The sequence below is a fragment of the Apis cerana genome, linkage group LG14 (genome assembly GCF_029169275.1).
Source record: "Apis cerana isolate GH-2021 linkage group LG14, AcerK_1.0, whole genome shotgun sequence".
NCBI classification, from domain to species: domain Eukaryota; kingdom Metazoa; phylum Arthropoda; class Insecta; order Hymenoptera; family Apidae; genus Apis; species Apis cerana.
The window spans coordinates 7,767,501-7,789,109 of record NC_083865.1 but is presented as its reverse complement, the minus strand read 5'-3'; the positions used below and the strand labels follow the sequence as shown (position 1 = coordinate 7,789,109).

At 20.3% G+C, this 21,609-nt stretch overlaps 4 protein-coding genes and 1 long non-coding RNA gene across 11 annotated transcripts; 3 read left to right on the top strand and 2 right to left on the bottom strand.

The window, feature by feature from the left end:
• Positions 1–177: 177 nt before the first annotated feature.
• LOC108000706 (acyl-CoA-binding domain-containing protein 4) lies at positions 178–4,095 on the top strand. Of its 3 annotated transcripts, none has more exons than XM_017061235.3 (7): positions 178–297; positions 389–541; positions 1,632–1,825; positions 1,908–2,070; positions 2,219–2,358; positions 2,472–2,828; positions 2,917–4,095. In XM_017061235.3, the coding sequence occupies exons 2-7, from the start codon at positions 481–483 to the stop codon at positions 3,052–3,054; spliced, it is 1,053 nt and encodes a 350-aa protein (XP_016916724.1). In that variant the 5' UTR covers positions 178–297; positions 389–480; the 3' UTR covers positions 3,055–4,095. The 3 variants fall into 3 exon arrangements, with proteins under 3 accessions (XP_016916724.1, XP_016916725.1, XP_061940481.1); XM_017061236.3 differs by having other exon boundaries at positions 211–388; positions 466–541; XM_062084497.1 differs by having other exon boundaries at positions 234–541.
• A 594-nt stretch (positions 4,096–4,689) lies between these two features.
• On the top strand, positions 4,690–7,845 carry LOC108000626 (prostatic acid phosphatase). The gene is made up of 7 exons (XM_017061074.3): positions 4,690–4,891; positions 5,079–5,177; positions 5,346–5,768; positions 5,914–6,037; positions 6,112–6,323; positions 6,389–6,569; positions 6,657–7,845. Exons 1-7 carry the CDS (start codon positions 4,742–4,744, stop codon positions 6,779–6,781), a joined length of 1,314 nt encoding a protein of 437 aa, XP_016916563.1. The 5' UTR covers positions 4,690–4,741; the 3' UTR covers positions 6,782–7,845.
• A 611-nt stretch (positions 7,846–8,456) lies between these two features.
• On the bottom strand, positions 8,457–17,576 carry LOC108000661 (protein Malvolio). Its single transcript, XM_017061138.3, has 12 exons — positions 17,453–17,576; positions 12,986–13,182; positions 12,769–12,891; positions 12,452–12,678; positions 12,206–12,344; positions 11,562–11,717; positions 11,278–11,436; positions 11,140–11,190; positions 10,667–11,049; positions 10,382–10,592; positions 10,223–10,293; positions 8,457–8,615 (listed from the first exon to the last, which is right to left on the bottom strand). Exons 1-12 carry the CDS (start codon positions 17,517–17,519, stop codon positions 8,549–8,551), a joined length of 1,851 nt encoding a protein of 616 aa, XP_016916627.1. The 5' UTR covers positions 17,520–17,576; the 3' UTR covers positions 8,457–8,548.
• LOC133667259 (uncharacterized) lies at positions 13,777–15,387 on the bottom strand. Its single transcript, XR_009832586.1, has 2 exons — positions 14,993–15,387; positions 13,777–14,073 (listed from the first exon to the last, which is right to left on the bottom strand). It is a non-coding gene; the product is annotated as an uncharacterized LOC133667259 (long non-coding RNA).
• LOC108000662 (lipoma-preferred partner homolog) lies at positions 16,934–20,592 on the top strand. Of its 5 annotated transcripts, none has more exons than XM_062084495.1 (7): positions 16,935–17,079; positions 17,186–17,455; positions 17,713–17,851; positions 18,016–18,493; positions 18,571–18,914; positions 19,007–19,422; positions 19,494–20,592. In XM_062084495.1, the coding sequence occupies exons 3-7, from the start codon at positions 17,717–17,719 to the stop codon at positions 19,744–19,746; spliced, it is 1,626 nt and encodes a 541-aa protein (XP_061940479.1). In that variant the 5' UTR covers positions 16,935–17,079; positions 17,186–17,455; positions 17,713–17,716; the 3' UTR covers positions 19,747–20,592. The 5 variants fall into 5 exon arrangements, with proteins under 5 accessions (XP_061940477.1, XP_061940479.1, XP_028523862.1 ...); XM_028668060.2 differs by having other exon boundaries at positions 16,943–17,079; positions 17,701–17,851; XM_062084493.1 differs by having other exon boundaries at positions 16,934–17,455; positions 17,701–17,851.
• Positions 20,593–21,609: the final 1,017 nt, after the last annotated feature.

Genomic DNA, 21,609 nt, shown 5'->3' with positions numbered 1-21,609 from the left:
ATGATTAGAATGGAAAAAAAGGTATTAATTATATGAAAGAAATATTTTTTATCTTAGTCTTATTTATCTTATTAATCTTATTTACAAAAAAATCAAATTTTTAAAAAACGAAATAAACAATTAGTATATTGAAAATTTTATGTCTTCTTTTAAAATTAGTAATTAATAGCAAATTATAAAAAGAAAGGGTTAAAAATTTGTTGACGATCATTTAACGCGCATGCGCCATTATATATGTATGATCACCGGACGATCGCCAGTCATCAATCGGTGATCTGTCATCTTCTATCGTTATAAGTAATTTTTAGCTGTTTTTAATTTAATTCAGAAAACATTGAATTATTTTCTTACAATTAATAGTTTGAAAATATATTTCGAATATTTCAAGGTAATAGATATTAACGAAGAAAAAAAAAACATCACAAAGTGATCAAAAAGTGAATGTGAATATTTATCTGTTCAAAGTCAGCGGATTTTGCCATGACGACAGAAGAACAATTTCAAGCGGCTGTTAATGTAATCAGGAATTTGCCAAAAAATGGTAAATTTTTTTAAGTATTCAATTTTATTATAGTAATGTTTGATTTTTTGTTATGACTATTTTTAAAAAATAAAATCATAACATTGTTTATACATTATCATATTTAGTGTAAAATACTTTATAAAACTGATAAAACGTAATAAATTTTTATTCTTTCTTTTAATTTCAATTTTTTTTATTCCTTCAAAGTTTACTTAAACTGGTTATTTTAATCAGCAGTATACATAATATGCACTCATTAAATCATTCGTACAAAGTCCGATTTGACGATTCAGAATATTTATTTCTTCTTTTCATTAAAATTATTTATATTTAGATTTATATCTTAAATTTTAAACAACAATAAAATGTGTTTTTTATTAACTGTAATTTATTGTATATTTATAATTTTTAATTTTTAATAAGTATAAAAATTATTTGTAATTAAATATACAATAAGAATTTAAAATTATCATTTTTTTTGTCATGTAATTTATGGTTCAATATATAGTATTTGCAATTATTTACTTAATTAAATTTATTTAATTAAGAATTCAAATACAATAAATTTGCTTTATGAATTTTTATTTTTTCTTTTTCTTTTGAAAATCTTTATATTATTTTGTAAATGTAAACTAGATTGTTTGAATGCAATTACATTGAATACATTTTTAGTACTATTAAATTCATAAATATGCATATGTTACTTTCCATTTATTACATGTGAATGTATAAGTGTTCTCATTTCACTTTCTAACATAGTAGGAATGGATGAAGTTGTATTTAAAATTGGAATGTTCTTTATGAACACAAATATATTTATGATTTATATCTCTTGTTAAAAATTTATATTATTAATTATTTAAGATTTTATATCATCATTATAAATCAAATTTAGTGAAATATTAAATATATTTAATATAATTAAATTTACTAAATTATTCAATATAATTTGAATAAAAATTTATTTAATATATTCATATTTTTATAAAATGATAATTTAATGATAATTAGATATAATCTAATATATATTTATTAATATATTGTTTGGTTTTCTAATTAAAAATTCTACAATAAAATTATTATTTAAATATTAATTCTTTAATTTCAGGAGCATACCAACCTAGCAATGAAATTATGCTACGTTTTTATGCATATTATAAACAAGCAACAGAAGGACCATGTCAACAACCAAAGCCAGCTTTTTGGGAAGTGGTTAAAAAGGCAAAATGGGATGCTTGGACACGGTTGGGAAATATGAGTAGAACAGAAGCCATGAATAATTATGTAGAAGAATTAAAAAAGGTTAATTTTTATATTATATTCCAATAAATATTAAATGTTATAATATCTAAAAATTATTTAACATTTATTTATAACTTAACAGATTGTAGAAACAATGTCTTATACAGACAAAGTAGCTAATTTTTTAGACAGTTTAGATTCATTTTGTGAAAGTGTTCCACCTGAAGATTTGGAACTACTTCTTGGTCCTGTATTAGAACGTATGCGTTCACAACCTGGAATGCCATTATCTGGTTCTCCTTTAGGTTTGTATTTATAAATAAAAATATTATATTTTATTTTTTATTTATTATTTAATAATTTATTAACAATTAATGTTTAATATTTATATATAAGAAATTCAAAATAATTTAATTTTTACAATAATTTTTGCAATAATTTCTATTTATATAGCATCAAGGGAAACATCACCACATAGAGTTTGTAATATAACTCGGCATATTGCAAGTAGTTTAGAAACTAGCCCAGCCACTAGCCATGGTACAAGTCCACCTGATACTGATGGTGAAGAAGAATTTATAGATACTGTTGAAGTAAGTAATATAAATATTATAGACAATATATATTAAATATCTTTTATTTTTATATAATATAATTGAAAAATTATATTTTTTTATTTATATATTATTTTTTTTTATATATATAGTCAGCTCCAGAACGAATACAAAAAGATACAATAAAAACCTCTAATGTTATTCAAAAAATGACTAATGGTTTAAATATTTCTACTGAAAAAATTAATGAATTAATTTCTCAAAAAGAAAACTCTTCAGAGTTAACTAATGGATACACTAATATAAATGGTTATACAGAATCATTAACAGAAAATAAACAAGAAAGAAATAAACAACGAAATAAAAAAGATGAAAAATCCAATGATGAATTTTTTAATCAAATAGCTACAACTATGCAAAATTTGCAAAGAGATTTAGATCGAATAACAACTAGAGTACGCAGTTTAGAAGGACAAACATTACAGGCATTGGCACCATCAATAGTACATGTAAATAAAATAAAATAAAATTTTTATCTTATTTTTCGCTTATTATGATTTATTTATTCATTTATACATATATTATATATTTTTCTAGACACAGCCTACTTCATATCCAGAATGGTGGCCTTTACCAGAATGTTCACCGCGACTATTTACTATCTTAATCATATGGCCGTTTATAACACAATTTTTGATTTCTTTAATACAACGTTATCGTCAACGAAGGCTGTGATTTAAACATTACTACTATTTTATTCAAAGTATATTCCATTATTTAATATTAGATAATGAATTCATATTAATGTTGAATTCAAATAATATAGACATTTTCTAAAAATTATAATTCAAGTAAATTTCTACAATTTAAATGCGTATTTGGCCGAAACTACGATTCGTGTAGATTGCATTTATAAACGAATAATCAATCGTATAAAAGTTTTAAAATTTGTTTTTTATAAATTATTCACATATAAATGTACAGTAAATGTACAGAAATGTTTATTTATTTTAAATACGAAAGAATTGATGAGAGTTTGATTGCTCTCTGTATGTTTATATATTAAAAATTAATGAATTAATTCAATATCTAATTTGTCCAAAGATATAATGTGCTTATAAAATCAGTTGAATGAAAAATTATAAATATTTTGCTTAATGAAATCAATTTCTTCAGAAATAATAAGAATATTTAAACTATAATATTAATTAGAAACACATTTCTAATATTATTTATAAAAAATTTTTTTTTTTAAGTAAAATAAAATATAAAATACAATCTATAATAGTAGTATATAGACAATAAATGATAACAATGAAGTAACAAATAATAAGTGAACTGAATTATAAGTTAATTGAAAGATTTTTCTATATCAATAATTTTCAATTATATTATATCTTTGGATAAATTATAATTTATATGTATTATAAATAGTAATGTGTATTCATATATTGTAATATAGACAAAAAGATTATATACAAATTTTATATTGTACATTCAGATTAAAGATAGAACAAAGATAGAATTAATTAAAATATGTAATTTTTTTTTAAAAAATTTATAATTTACTTCGAATTTTCTTATTATTATTACTCAATGATATTACAAAGTTTCTTTCAATGAATTTTAAATTAAAAGCAAATATATCACAAAATTATGTATATATCACAAATGTTGTATAAAAATGTATAATTTTTAATTATATTTGTAATAATTATTATTTGTAATTATTTTTCACTTTATACAATCTCAATAAAATATTTCAAAATACTATAATTATCATTTTTTGTTTTCTTAAAATTATTAAAATTAATTATAATTAAATATAAATTTATATAATATTTTTTTATAATTTTTTATTTCTATTAATACATATATATTCATAAATAAATTATTTAAATGAATTTTCCTTTCAAAGCAAAATTCAAATCTTAATTTATCATGTAATTACTTACAATGATTAATACAAATTACTTGTATATAATCTCTAATCATAAATTTATTTCAAAACATCGATAAAAAATCAAGTAGATATGTAATATAATTTATGAATATTTATAATTATTATTCAATAAATGATATTTTATTCTCATAATTTACAAGAATTTAAGTTCGAATGAAAATAAAATTAATTAATAAAATATATTTTTAAAAAAGATTTCAAATATGAGTACCACTGTAAAATAACCTTGTTCTTATTTTATATGAATTAAAGATCATTGAGCCAATATTGGCAACAACGAAATGTTAGTAATTTTGTAACATTAGAATTTTTTTTATATTGCTCAATTCAATTTTTATATGTTTACATAAGTGATAAAATTTTTAACGAAAGCAATATAGGATGCGTATCAAATGTTAGAACACATAGTATTCCAAAGATTGCAGTAATCAATAAATTGTTGCTTTATTCAATTTTTACATGACGTTTCTTATTAGTAATTCGAAAACGAAAAACCATATAATTAAAAATATGAATAAAAATTTGTTTGTCATCGTTTTAACATTTTTTATTATGAATCTATCAAACGCTCAAGATATGGATTTGGGAACTATTGTTTTTGCAAATGTTGTAAGTTAAAAAATGTTTTTTAAATAAATAATATTGATATTTTATATATTAATTATTATATATTAGTTATTTGTATTACAAGTATATATTTATTTTTTATTTTGTTTATAATGCGATATGTGAATTAAATAATATAATAATTATTATTATTATCATCTTCTAAAAATAATTATAATTTCTTTAACAGTTATATAGACATGGAGATAGAACACCTATAAGACCTTATCCAAATGATCCTTATAATGATGAAAGTATATGGCCAGTTCCATATGGTCAATTGACAAATGTAAGTAATTGTAATCTTAATATATACATCAATTTTTATTTTAAATAACTCTTTTAACAGAAAAAATCAGTTTTGTAGTATATTATTTATATTATATTCAATCTTTAATTTTAAAATCTTCTTGGAATATTATTTCTTATAATAATATATTTATTAAATTATTTATAGATTGGAAAGGATCAACATTTATTACTTGGTCGTTGGATTCGTAAACGCTATTCATATTTATTAAATGAATTATATTCTCCATATGATATTTATATTCAAAGTACTGATGTAGATCGTACTTTAATGTCAGCAGAATCACATCTTGCGGGTTTATATCCACCAGTTGGTAAAGAAATATGGAGTAATATTAAATGGATACCTATTCCAGTACACACTATTCCAACAGATAAAGATCATATTTTAGCTGCTAGAAAATATTGTCCTAAATATGATTATGAACTGGACAAAGTTCTTAATTCTCCAGAAATAAAAAAAATAAATAAAGAAAATAAAAAATTATATGCATATTTGACAGAAAAAACAGGAAATAAGATTTCATCTCTAAGATCTGCTGAACAACTTTATGATACCCTATTTATTGAGGTAAATTTTTATTTTCTAAATTATTTTCTATCCTAATAAATAATTTTATTTGATATATTCTATATATTTTAAATTATATTTATATAATTTAATTATATTTTACACTATATTTATATTTACACTATATTTTAAATTTACACTATAGAATCTTTATAATAAAACATTGCCAGAATGGACAAAATCAGTATTTCCAGATAAACTTAAATCTATTGCTGAAAAAAGTTTTACAACTAGTGCCTATAATAAAATTCTTCAAAGATTAAAATCAGGTAATATTTGTTTTTAATGTATTTAAAAAAAGTTTAAATCAAATTTATATTATAATGTGAAAGATAAAAAACAGGATCATTACTTGGAGAAATGATAGATCATATGGAAAAAAAATCAAAAAATGCCTTAGTACCTGATAGAAAAATATGGATGTATAGTGCTCATGATGATACTTTAGCCAATATGTTAATGACTTTAAATCTTTTTGAACCACATTGTCCACCATATACTGCTACAATTTTGATAGAATTAAGAATAAATTTAAAAAATCAGTATTTTGTAACAGTAAGTATTTAAAATAAAAAAAATATAAATAAATAGTACAAAATTGTTGATTGAATTTTTTATAGATATATTATAAAAATACTAGTGAAGAACCAAAACTTTTGACACTTCCTGGTTGCATTACATTATGTCCCTTAAATCAATTTATTACATTAACAAAAGATGTTATACCTATAAATTGGGAAAAAGAATGTACAATGGATTGGGAACAATTTGAATATAATATGAATACACCAGCAGTTATTGGTAAATTTCTAAAACAATATAAATATATTTTTTATTAGAAATAATAATAAAATAATAATCATTTATTTATTCTTTATTCTATTTCAGTAATATTGACATCTTCTATACTGATGTTACTTTTATTAGTTTTATTTATAATGGGCTTTATTTATTGGCATTATAAAAGAGAACATAATCAGTATTACCTACGATTAACAACGGATCCCATATAATATTGTGAAAAAAAATAATTGATATTACATGTGAGCGCTTTATTATTATGATATCAATGTTTTCGTAATTAGATAATTAACAGAATTAAGATAAATTATAAAACTCATATTTAATTTTACAAACATTAAGAAATGAATTTATAATATGAAAAATAAGTCTGATAATTATTTTCACATAAAATATTCGAAAAAAATTTTATATATTTTATGATATTTGTACTTTTTTATTAATGATAAAATATTTCAGTTTATAATTAAATAAGTGGATAAATAAATCCATAATTGTAAATTTTAATTGATAAAAAAAATTATATATAATATTCGTATAAATTGTTGAGAACAAGGCTGTTATAAAACGGTATTTCTAATAATTTTTAGCATGACAAAAGATCCTTAATAATTTTTGTGATTATAAAGTGCTATATTACTTAAATTGATTTTTATATATAATATGAATTTAAAAAATTATCTGTGATGACCAAAATAATTTACACATTAATTCTGAAAAAATTAAAATAATTAAAATAATTTTATAATGTAAAAATGATATCATGATAAGAAAAAATGAATTTTAAAATACATATATTAACTCAGGGTATCTTAGTTTTTATTTTATACTAAACAAATAGATTCATAAATATTTGAAATTCAAAATAAAATAAAATAAAATATTTTAAAAAAATTAAATTTGCAATATTTTAAAGAGTATCTAGTCATATCATATTAACTTAACTATTAATTAAAATTCTATTTGTTATTAAATTGTAATACATTTACATGGATATTATTATAATTTATTGTAAATCGTATTTTTTGAATAAGAAATACAAAGTAAATTAGATTTAGTGAAACAAAAAGACAATATCTTAGAGAAGAAAAAGAGAAGTTACGTCCTATTTTAATCAAATAGATTATACTCTAAAAATTTTTCAATTTTTAAACTAATCTATTTTATCACTATATTTTGTTGTTCGATATTATATAAGCATACAAATATAAATTGTATTCTATTTAAAGTATTTTTGTGACATTTAAAAGCGAATAAAATAAGTATTATAAAGGAATTAGTATTTTTATATTTTTTATATTTTTAATAAGTATTTCTTTCTTATAGAATTTTTGAATTATAATGAGAAATATATCTTGCATATAATATGAGATCCATTTTCATTGGCAATTATTAATGAACTGATTCATTTTTAAAGCAATGTTGTGTATACTTTAAGTATTTTAGTTTAAAATTAAATAATCATGATATATAATTTTATATATAAAAAAAATTTTTATCATCTCTAAAAAAATAATATAGATAATAACATAAACATCATTATATACATAATATGTACTCATTGATTATATTTTATATTTTTATTTTTTACTTATTTATTTTTATTGCTTCTTTTTTTAGATACCACAGTTCTTATATTTTAAATATATTTCCATTTATTTAAATTTCTTAATTATAAAATTTTTCAAAATTTAAATTTGATTGCATATTTTATCAACTTTTTTTTTAAAAAGATAATTATTTTATTTGAAATAATTAAATACATTTTTATATATATATATATACATATACATAAATACAAGCGTATATCTCACATCTCTTTTTATCTCTATGTTATAAATTTAATTAATTTCAGTAAAAAACATTGATTTATAGACATATTTATAATTTTTAATTTTGTATAATTCTAATAAAATTTAGCAGTACGAATCACGAGTATTAAATATTATTTATCACGTTTTATTTGCAATAATATTCTCTCAATATTCTGGTATTGTAGTAAAGTTTCCAGACCAATTTTCTTGAATATTAAATGCTGGATTAGACCTAAAACATTAAAAAAATAGTAATAACTAGATTAATTTTATCAATTAGATTAATAATAAAAGAAAAAAAAAACATTTGAAATGTTATGAATTTACAAAAATTGTTTAAATAATTGAAATAAAATATATAATTTGATTAATATTTTATCATAAAACTATAATAATATTAAAAACTTAAAAAATCTAGTTATATGTTTATACTTGCATTTGTTAAAACTGTATGTGTAATAAAAAAATATTTAGTTAATCATGTGATAAAATGATTTATTAATAAAACTATGATAAATATAGGCAAATAATAAACATAAAATAAATATAATTTAAAATAAAAATAATTATTTAATAATTTAATTGATAAACAATTAATAATTTTGAATACAATATATTTTATTATTAATTTTTATATTTATTTTATAAATTATAGCAAATTATATCTCCAACTTATAATAAGAATTTATAACTCCAGCAATATTTTATTAGTTTCATCATCATAATTCTTTTTTTATTTTTGTAATTTAAAAAATTTTATATATTGAAAAATATGTAAAAAAAAAATATAAATTTTTGATAATAAAGTACATACCATATAATGTTGAAGACAGATGAAGTTGTAGTTTTTTAATATTAAGTATATTTCTTTTTAATTGTGATAAAAGTTTATAATATGAATTTCTTTGAGTTTTATGTCTTTGATATATTGAAGAAGTTACGAATTTATGTATGAAAAAGAAATAATTCGTGTAATATATTATATGTTTAAAAAATAATAATAAATATAAAAAAAGTACATTTATAATATAAAAAAATTTTCTTTTTTGAAATATAATTTTTATTTTATAAATCAAAATATAATAAAAATTATATAATATTTTAGAAAGTATAAAATGGTAAAAAAAAAAACAATATTTTTATTATATATGTGTTAGTATTTATTATAATATATATAATATTAATAAAGCATATATGATGATCAATAAATATTTTTAACTCCATTTTGTATTCAATTATATCTTAATTCTTGTCTTTCATATATACACACTCATATACATAGATTTTAAAAATTAATGATATTAGACATAGAGCAATTAGTTACATATAATATTAAACAAACATTTTATAATATATTATGTTAGCAAATTTTCTAATCTAAATTTATTTTGTGAAGAATTATGTTATTTAATGAATATATAATAATGTTTATTATGACAATTACAATGTCAATAAACAGATTATTCTTATGCTTGATAGTAATATACAATACATGCAAATCATAATAAAATTTAGTAAAAAATATATAAACTGTTACGAATTATTTAAATAAATTTATTTATTAAATAAACAAATATAAGATAAAATATAATTATTTAATTATATAGAATTAGTAATTATTTTAAAATAATTTTTACAAAAATAATTTATCAATATGTATTATTATATATTCTTACACAAAATGTATTTCATTACATTGTTAATTACAATACATATATTATATAAACGGAGAAAGTAATTTTTTTTTCATATTAGTAAATTTTATAAAACAATTAATTAAATTAACTAACGAAATTCTTTTAACTAACGAATTACACATAAAATATATACAATTCTTACCTTGCATATATTGCAGGATTTGATAATCCAAGTTTTGTACTTACAGGATTTCCAATATATTTTTTTACAAGCTGTAATAAAAATTATCAATAAAATAATTAATGATATTTTATCATTCAATTTATTTTTTATAACTATTATTTATAATTTAATACATACCCAATGATTACCAAGAGAAGTTGCGCCCATACTCACAGCCATGTGAATAGTCAAATACAAACAAAATAGGAGATACAAAATAGAATATATAGAAATGGCAAGTATTACCGCCCAGTGATGTGGTAAATCTTCTTGAACAGTATTTATCACAAAATATATATTTATAGTTATTACAATAACAGATAATATAGTTGCAACAATCTTATTAACTCTGAAATTTATAAATATATATTATTGTATATAAAACTAAAAAACTATAAATGTAAAAATAAAAATAAAGCCTACATTCCATTTCGGAATTCACCCATAATCTGAGAACTACTGGTAAACGCTATTGTTGGCAATGTTGCAAAAGGTAATTGAAGAGTCATAATAGCATTCAAGATATCATTCATGCCAGTTAAATTATCTATATTACTAAAAAATGCAACAAGAAAAGTTGGAACAATAGCGATCATTCGCGTAAAGAGAACTCGTTTCCAACGAGCCCATTGCAGATTTAAAAATCCTTCCATTGCAAATTGTCCTGCATACGTTCCTGTCATTGTGGAAGACTGACCAGCAGCAAAAATACCAACTGCCCAAATATACATTGCTACTGCACCAAATGCACAACCGAGAAATATGCCACCTTTGTTAAGATCTATTGAAATAGTAGTATTCTCTTTCTGTAAAGAACAAAATGAAATATAATAAAAAAAATTATCATTTTTAAATAAAGTAAAATAAATAAAATATTTAAATGATTTGTTACATACTGTAAATGTATCTATTCCTAGAGTATAATTGTTATCCTTACAAAGATTGTACTAAAATGTAAAGAAATATATACAAATATATTATTGTGAAAATTACAATACAAAATTTCTCTTATAATTTTTAATTCTTGTACTTACAACTTCTAAATTAGTTTTATTATAAAGTCCATCTGCGAATACCGCAACAACAAATACATTAATTATAAAAGATACCAGAAGTGCAATGCATGCCTCAATGAAATAATACATATTTGCCTCTTTTACTTTTTTGGATTCTTCACGATTAATGTCTCTTGACTATAAATTATAAAATATTATGTTAATATTTATTATAATATTTGATAAATAATTTTAATACATAAGAATGCCTACTTCTTCAATTTCATAAAAAAGATTACTTATACTCTTTGTTCTTTTCTTACTTTAACAAGAGCACTGTGAAGATACAAGTTATGTGGCATTATAACTGCACCAACAATTCCTACAGCTTGTAGTAACATATTCCTGTCATAATCTTTATACCAAGGTATAAACATTCCACTTATTACTTCATTTTCAGGTGGAGCAGAAACTATATACTAAAATTTGAAAATAATAATAATTTTAATTTATACATACATATATTTGTAAAAAATTTAGAGAAAGATTTTAAATAGTGACTACTAAAAGCTAAAATAAATACAAAAGTTAATATATATAAAAATTATATATAATAATTAATAAAATTTTTTATTAATTAAGTTATTTATTAAGTTATAATTTAAATTTACATTTGCAATAAGCAATTCACAAAGCAAAATGGAAAGAAAATGAGTTAGTAATGTGAAAAAATAGATACTTCACTCTACTTCATCTCATTTCAATTATTAATCACTACTTATAATTTAATATATAAATTTCAATATTTTTGTATATCTATGTTTTTATGTTTGTTTTGGCTTCTAGAATTGATCCTCCAAAGATCAATATTCTCACAAAATCAAAAAAATATATCTATAATATATTAGATCTACAAACATATTAAAATTCTATATATATAATATTTATTTATTTTCTTAAAATTTACCTCAAATCCAAATGTAATAGCCATTACTGTGATAAGAAATCCAAAAAAAAGTTCTAATTTTCTTAGACCATATTTGTCCAATAATAAAAATGTAAAAGTGTCAATTACTGTAATAAGAACACCACCCCATATAGGAATCCTGAATAAATTTTATATTATTTATAAATAATTATGTTAAAAAAAGAAATATATGAATTATATAAAAATATAATCCCATTAAAATATAGAAAGAATTTTATTACTTACGTTTTATTTGTTAATAAAGACAAAGCAATAGCTGTGCCTATTACTTCTTGCATGTCACTACCAATTATAGCTATTTCTATCATTATCCATAAAATTATTCTAGGTATTTTTTTATATTGTCTATAACACATTTCTGCCAAATGCAAACCTGTTACTACACCAAGTCTTGCACTTAATCTTTGCATAATAAGGCCAAGAATGGTTGCACTTAATAATACCCATAATAACTAATAAAATAATATAATAAATTTAAAAAATTTAAAAATTTAAATAAATTAAAAATCAAATAAATTAACAAATAATTGAAAAAAAAGTACCTTGTATTTTGCAGCAACACCAGACTGTAAATCAGATTCAATATTTCCAGGATCTAAATAAGCTATGGACATTAAAAATCCAGGACCTGTAAAGGCCCATAATTTTCTAAAACTAAAGAAACTCTGTAAAAATCAAATAAAATGAATATAATTAAAAATCTATTTATTATCATTAAAATTTAATACATTAGCTCTTATTGATATCAATATATACTACATTTTCAGTTTCTGGTATATGAATTCTTTCATCAGCAAAATATGTCTGATTACTATTAGGTGTTAAATAGGTACTTTCAGTTGGTTTCTCATTATTCTGTGCTTCTTCTCTACACTGATGAGACAATGTCGTAACTGTTGAATCATTGTTAGAATCAATAGTATAACTATTCTGCATGGTATATTGATAAAATTTTTCTGAAAAATAATCAATAATTTTTAATATATTTTTTATATTCTAAATATTTAATTCTATATATATAAATAAATAATTCTATTATATAAATATATATATATATATAAAATTCAATAAAATTCATTGTAGCTAAAAAAAATAATAAAATAATATATTATAAATTATATTATACAAAATATATATATTATATTATATAAAAACTAATTTCGAAATGTTTGCATTTAATAATTCGATAATTTTTATTAATATAATAAAAGATTTGAATAATATCTTATTAATAACAATGTGTAAATATATTAAATGTAACTATTTAAATGCATATTAGTCATGTAGCATGTTTTATTTACTAATATAAAAATGAATATTAAATTTTCTTTGTTGCAAGAAAAAATAAATTAAAGATAAATTAATTAAATAAATATAAAAATAGATTAAATATCATTTTACCATAAAATTTAGAAAAAAAAGCGCTTCTTCATATACAATTAAAACAAAAACATAACTGAAACAAAATATTCGATAAACTTTAACAAAACCCTTCAATCATGAATTCACTAACTAATGCGACTGCGACAAGGCAAATGAACAAGACTTACACCACAAGCATTTTTCTTCAATATTCCCCTTCTCTGTCCGAAATATTACCAAATGTGATCTTGGCGGGGATATCCAAACTCATCAGTGACAAACAGTGACTAAATATTCATGCATAGAATTTATAACCGCGCATATAAGTGTGGGATTCCCCACAGCATTAAAATAACTGCATGTAACTTTTGCAGAATATTTTTCATTATCATTTATAGGCAAATAATTTTTAAAATCTTTGTGACTTCGATTTTTTTATAAATTTGTATTTATATCATCAAAATAACTTATTTATAGTGCTCAATCTGTAATATATCCATTATATTATCTTTCTATTTTAACAAAAAGAATTATGTTGTGTTATTGTCTGTTGTGTTATTGTTATGTTATTGTCTATTATTGTTTGTTATTGTCTGTTATTATATGTTGTTTCAAAAAAAAAAAAAAGATACTTCTTATAAGTTATTTTATTCGGAAAATATAAAAATCTAATTTTTCAATCAATTGAGTAAGATTTAAATTACAAATGACTTTAATACTTTAATCAACTTTAATATATGGAATATTTTGATACATTTATATATATGAATGTTATCATATGTGAATCATACAGTATCATATGAAAATCTTCATTTGACTAATTTGATGATTATTAAATTGAATTCAAAATGTTTCTTGGAAAAAATTCAAATTTATCTATATTATTTCGATTTATGTTAAACTTATATTTCACTATAATAAAAAAAGAAAATTTCCTATATATTTAATGTTTGATTAGAAATAAACTATTAATTATATAATTATTATGATTGTAAAGAATATTTTAATAAATATTAATTGATTCAAATATTTTTTAAATTATAAAATTTATTTCTTTATTTTATTTAAAAATTTCTTCTAAAAACTATATCAATATGGTTAATATTTAGTTACAATTTTTTAATTGATAATTTAATTATTATGATATAATTAATTTCTTGTATTTGCTCACGTAATTTAATATCTAAATTTAATCATATGATTAATGATTAGATAAATTGAGGATTTATTATTGATTTTTAACACGTGTGCGTTCTTTTGTGTGTTTTTTTTAAGTGTTTTTTGTCATATTGATAGAAAAATATATTTCTTAAAATGATTAGATTTCTCAGTAGTTTTCCGAGTTTTAAATAAAATATAACAGGAACATTAAAATATCATAAAAGATTATCGTATATAACTAACTGCATTCTATATTGAGGACAGTTCGATCCAAATATTTAACTTAGAATATCAAGCAAATGTTTTCTTCTTTATACTAGATATCAGATAGTCAATTCTTAACAGCATAAGAATTATATAATGTATGTATAATTACACAACACGGACTTATTATATAATAAATTAATTATTTTGTTTAATTGTAATTTATAAAAAAATTAAATGAAATAGTCAAATAAAAATTACAAAAGGATAATTTTTTCTTAAACAATCAAATATCATATTTTATATTCATTGAGATAAATATAATTGTTATCAGTGACGTTTAATACATAAATTATTAAACACAGTAATTTCACTACTATGAATAATACGGGATAATCCCAGTAAACAAGGAAAATTTATTATTGAATTCAGAAAAAATTTATCGATTATTAATTTCTATATTAAAATAAAAATTTTTTATTTTTTATTTTTAAATATATATTTGTAAATCTTAAATATAAAAAATCTCAAATATAATTAAAATATATATATATTTATATTTATATATATAAATATATAATAAAATTAAAATAATTTCTTTAAAGCATTGTGATCTTTTATTTCTAACTTATATTTTTTTAAATTTTTTAATGTTAAGTTTTTTAGTTGAATATTTATAGTTAAACACTTTTTTAATATAATTATTATAATATTAGTATTGTAATAAGTCTAATTATTTAAAAATATTATCTAAAATTTAAATTTTACAATCAGTTTATTATCTATTATATATTTATTTCTCTATCATAAAAAAACTTTCAAGATTGTATAAAAAATTTGATTTAAAATAAAAATAAATTAATAATAATAAATAATAATTTGACAGAAAAATAAACATAAATTAAAATAAATACATAATATGTATAAATTAAATATTAATAAATGCATTAAATCGAATAAAAAATATAATTACAAATAAAACATAAGGCATTTTAAGATATAATCTCTAATTTATAATATATATATAATTATAAAATAATTGAAAATGTATGTTTCTCTTGTATATTAGTATAAATATTAATTTATCAATATTTATTCATTATATTGATATATAAATAATATTGACATACGATTATTAAGAAATATAATCTTTGATAAAAATATCTTTCATATATTAGTTTCATCAAAGAATCATATATTAGTTTGTTAGAAATATAATATACAGTTTCTTTGTCTTTAATAAATGAATATAAATGAATATATTTGTAATAATAAAAAATCTTATATATGTGTAATGTTATAAATATTTCAATGTCTTATGAAAAAAAAAACAGATTAAAAATAGAACAATTTTTAATTATTCAATTGTTTTTATAATTTATTGAATAATTATAATAATAAAGATAAATTTTTAAAATATTATTTCTGTAAAACATTTTTTATATTTGCTAAAATAGTAAAACTTGTTTTTTGACCATGAAGTTTGTTCATAAAACATATATAATAAAAATAAAAATATGTTAAACATTAATAAGCTAGCTTTTAACATTAGGCATACAAACTATATTATTAATATTTAAAAATATATATTAATATACATATTATAAGCATATATTATATATATGCTTTATTAATATTTTAAATAATAAAAACATAATAGTACACAATAAACATAATAGTAAACTAAAAATTATTTTTCTATTATTTAATTAAATGTTAAATTGCATCGAAACCATATTTTTAAAAATGGCGCTGAATATTGGCTGTGTAATTCGTATTATACTTTCACATGTTTAAAAGAAATTAATATTAAAAAAAAAATAAAGAAAAGAAACAAAAAATAATTAAATTTCATTTAATGTTTTTAAAAAACGGAAAATAATTTATTTATAGAAATTATATATAGAAATTACAATTTAAAATTATATAATTTTATAAATTATTTGAATAAAAATCATTAAATATATTAAATTTTCAGAGTTGAAATCCTAGTGACAAATGTGCTTCAAATGAATTTATGACATTCGGATCACAGACATTTTTTTTTCATTTAATTAAACTATATAATAATGTGCAATATTGTGATGTACGATTTAGGATGTGGTGAAGCTTGTTTAAAAATAAATGTACTTTAATTATCCAGATCTCTTCATAAAATTATAGAGAATTATTAATTAGGCCATTCATATACGTACATACATCAAAATTATCAATAATTTCTTTTTTTTTAAGTAATGAACACGCTACCTTAATTATTGGTTGAATATTGTACTATAAAAGAAAAAGAAAACTATAGTTATTAAATTTATATATATGAAAAAGTCATTGTAAAGGAATTTTTAAAGCTACGAGATAAGGGATTTATGAGTCAGCCATTCAGTTGTGTCACGGTTAAGTACAGAACATATCTGACGACTTCTTAAAAATTACTTCATTTTGATTTCGAAAAAATTATTTTATACAAGACATTTACAAAAAAATAACGGCTTATTAACTTACCAGGTAAAATTAATGATTTTTTCAATGGTGTTAATTCCATTTTGTAATAGAAATACACAGATAGCATATAGTTTTACTTAACAAATACAAAATCAAACTGATAATTTGCGATAACGTTACCATTATATTATACTATTTTAAACACAAATATAATATATCTATATTTGTTTAATTTTTTTCATATTGATTTTTATTAAATTCATATATTTCGTATAATATAAAGAAAAAAAATTAAAAATATGCATTAGTGTTGCTTGCAGAAAAATGTCTAATGTTAGTAATTTGGAACAACAAATCGCAAATTTGCAAATTAATCATGGAGATGGTATTAAAACCATTAAATCTGGAAAGAAAGTTGGTCCAGCTGTACCTCCAAAACCAAAAAAATCTCAGCCACAGGTCAGTATATTATGTAAATATAATTTTATTATTAACATTATCATGTTTTTTTTCATGACTGTTCCATCATTGTAATATGGAAATATTAATGGTAAAATTAACAAGAATACATTTTTTCAAATAATTTAATTACAGAGAATTTAATTATATAAAATATTTTTCAGGTACCACAAAGTTATACTATAAAGGCTGCATCTGTACCATCATATAGTACAGTACTTAATAATTCTGGACAAAATGAAAAACCATCAAATTTATATGTAAATTCTCCTTCACCATACGTGCTATTAAATATGGAAAAAAATGATTTTTCATCTACTACAAATGGAAAAGATATTTCCAAAAATTATCAGAATAACGAAAATTTCTATATTCATCAATCAGATGAAAAATTTGAGCCAAAATATGGATATGATGAAAAAAATCATTATTCAAATATTAACAATATGCCAGCTCCTCAAGTACCAATTGAAGATCATTCAAGATCAACAAGAAACATTGTTTATAGCAATATAGATCCTCCAATATCTATACCAATTAATAAAACAACTAAAACTGAAAAAGACATAATTTATAGCAATATTCAATGGAATTCTAAACCAGAAAACACATATTGTAATATTTCTTCTGCACATAATAATGGTCAGTTATAAAAAATATAATTTTTTATAAATTATTTTTATTAGTTTAATGTCTATATTAAATATTATATATTATAGTTATAGATGATTTACCACCACCACCAGAACCTTCCGAATATGTTCCATGTGTACCAGGTAGTTCTTTTCCACCACCACCAGAAGAATTACCACCTCCACCAAGTCCTGTATCATCTAGTTATAGTGAATTAAGACGTGCTACTTATCAAACTGATTTTCCATCTGATAATTATCCAAATGATATTTATGGTCCAAGTTCACAATCCAGTTCTACATATGAATCTATATATGAACCAATTAATCCTAGACCACCATCACAATTATCTTGTAATTATTCTATGTATTCTGGTTATGGATCTGCTACATCTACTCAACCTCAAGGAAAAGTATCTCCCGTTAAAGAAGTATGTTTAATAATATATATAAAGTTATATGTATATATATTAACTTTTTTGTTATAAAAAAAATTGTTTTTCAAAAATTATATTTGATTTAGGTGGATGTTCTTACTGATCTATTGGTTCAAGGAATGGAAGATAATGCTGAAGATAATGATATATATGGAATTTGTGCACAATGTGGTCGTAAAGTTGAAGGCGAAGGTACTGGTTGTTCTGCGATGGATAAAGTGTTTCATATTGATTGTTTCTGTTGTTATGTTTGTAAAGTTAATCTACAGGGTAAACCTTTTTATTCACTTGAGAACAAACCTTATTGCGAAGAAGATTACTTAAATACTTTAGAAAAATGTTGTGTTTGCACAAGACCAATACTTGATAGAATATTAAGAGCCACTGGAAAACCTTATCATCCATCCTGTTTTACATGTGTAGTTTGTGGACAAAGTTTGGATGGCATACCATTTACAGTAGATGCTACAAATCAAATTCATTGTATACAATGTTTCCACAAGTAAGTATATTTTAATTGATCAAATGTAATGATTAATTTTATAATTTTAAATTAATATTTTTATATTATAGAAAATTTGCACCTCGTTGTTGCGTTTGTAAATTACCAATTATGCCAGAACCAGGTCAAGATGAAACTGTACGTGTTGTAGCACTAGATCGCAGTTTTCATATTCAGTGCTATAAATGTGAAGATTGTGGATTGATTTTATCTTCTGATTCTGAAGGACGCGGCTGCTATCCTTTGGATGATCATGTATTATGCAAAAGCTGTAATGCTACTCGTGTACAAGCATTAACATCACATATGACAACTGAATTATAAATGGCATAAATATAATAATTGCAATTATATATTAAATTGTCAAATTTAAAGTTGCTGTTTTATGAATTTTTAATATTTAGAAATAAGATAATGTTTATAAATATTTATAAATATTTGACATATGTTCTTAAAATATTTTTTAATCAAAATGATTTTAATAATTAAATATGAGCAATCTTCTCATTATTTAATTACACCAAATATATATTCATAATATTTGTATACTTTTTTTAAAGAATTATATTTTGAAATTGATACATTTATACGTACATTAAAATCATGATTGAAACAAATTTGAAAGAATTTTAAAATTCAAATAATATTACTGCCTTTACACTGCCATGTTGCAAGAGAAAGAATTTTGAAAAATTAATTATAAATATTTAACCAAAAAAATTTTAATATATAAGATCTATTCAAAATTAATTTCTTGTAATATGATGTTTAATGTGATTAGAATATCATATGTAATATGTAATATTAAAACAAAATATTCTATTCTTATCGTTAAGAACTAGATAAGAACTCGTTAAGAATTAGATTTATATGATATAACTATGATTATCCATACAATGTCAATAATATAAAGTAGAAATTTTGTAATTTATATGCTTCTTTCTATTGATCTAAAATGATTATTCCCATATATTAAATCAATAACATATTTAGATTTACGTTTTATGGTAAATCGTGTGATAGGATAGAATTAATACAATGTATTAATGCAAATATTTTAAATTATATTATCTACTTAGCAAGTGAAAAGATTAAATATATTTAGACTTAATTACAAAATGTATTATTGGAACAAATATTGAATAAAACACTAAATATATTTAAAAATAATGCATATTTTTAATTATTGAATAATTAATTAAATTATTTTTATTATTTTGAAAAGAATTAGAAATAAATCAATTAAATGAGAAAGGTAAATACATAAATACAATATATATGTACTGGAGCATTGTATATTTCATATTTTTAATGAGATTTTATTATATATTTGCAGGAGAGATTCATACTTATTTTAATCTATACCTTTTTTGCTATGGCTCTTCCATCTATATAATGTTCATGCACAGATGTTTTTATTTTGTTTTTAAATATATGCATCTCTTATACGTAATATATTTTTTTTATTATCTTTGAGTACTTAGATTTTTTGTTGTACAACCTACATGTCATTTTATGTATAATTTATGTTTTCTTTTCTTAATACATCAATTTCTGTGTTTTAGGAGGCATGCTTTATAGATTGTGGAATGTGTCTTACTTATAATTACTTTTAAGAAAATGAACTCAATACATAGATTCTTATACATATAGTAGTAAGTGCAATCGCTAATTAGTAAACAAAACAAAAAAATCTAATCAATATATTTCTTAAGATTGCACCATAGATTCATTATTTTATAAGTATTTAATAATTCACTTAACAATACTGAATTATTGCAAGCTTGCTAGTCTTATTCTAGCAATATACTATAAGCAAAAGAAATTTAGCAAAAAGATCGAATTAATAAAAAAATAAAGCTACTCGTGGAATAACAAAAATCTTTCATTATGTGATGATAAAATCTATTTCACGTAACGTAGTGTGGACATATAATAATCCACAATCGTAAAAAGCACACCGCTCTTACACTGTGTGTATATAATATACATCAATTATATTTCTATATTTAACTACGCATACCCGCTAATATCTATCTTAGACTCCTTTTATATTATAATATACTTTGCGAAGTATATATTATATTTTATTATCAGCACCATTCTACGTTGAATTTAGTACACGTATAATAATTGCAATTAAACGATTCGTTTCTTAATATACGTTTCGTTCGCTAGTTAAACCAG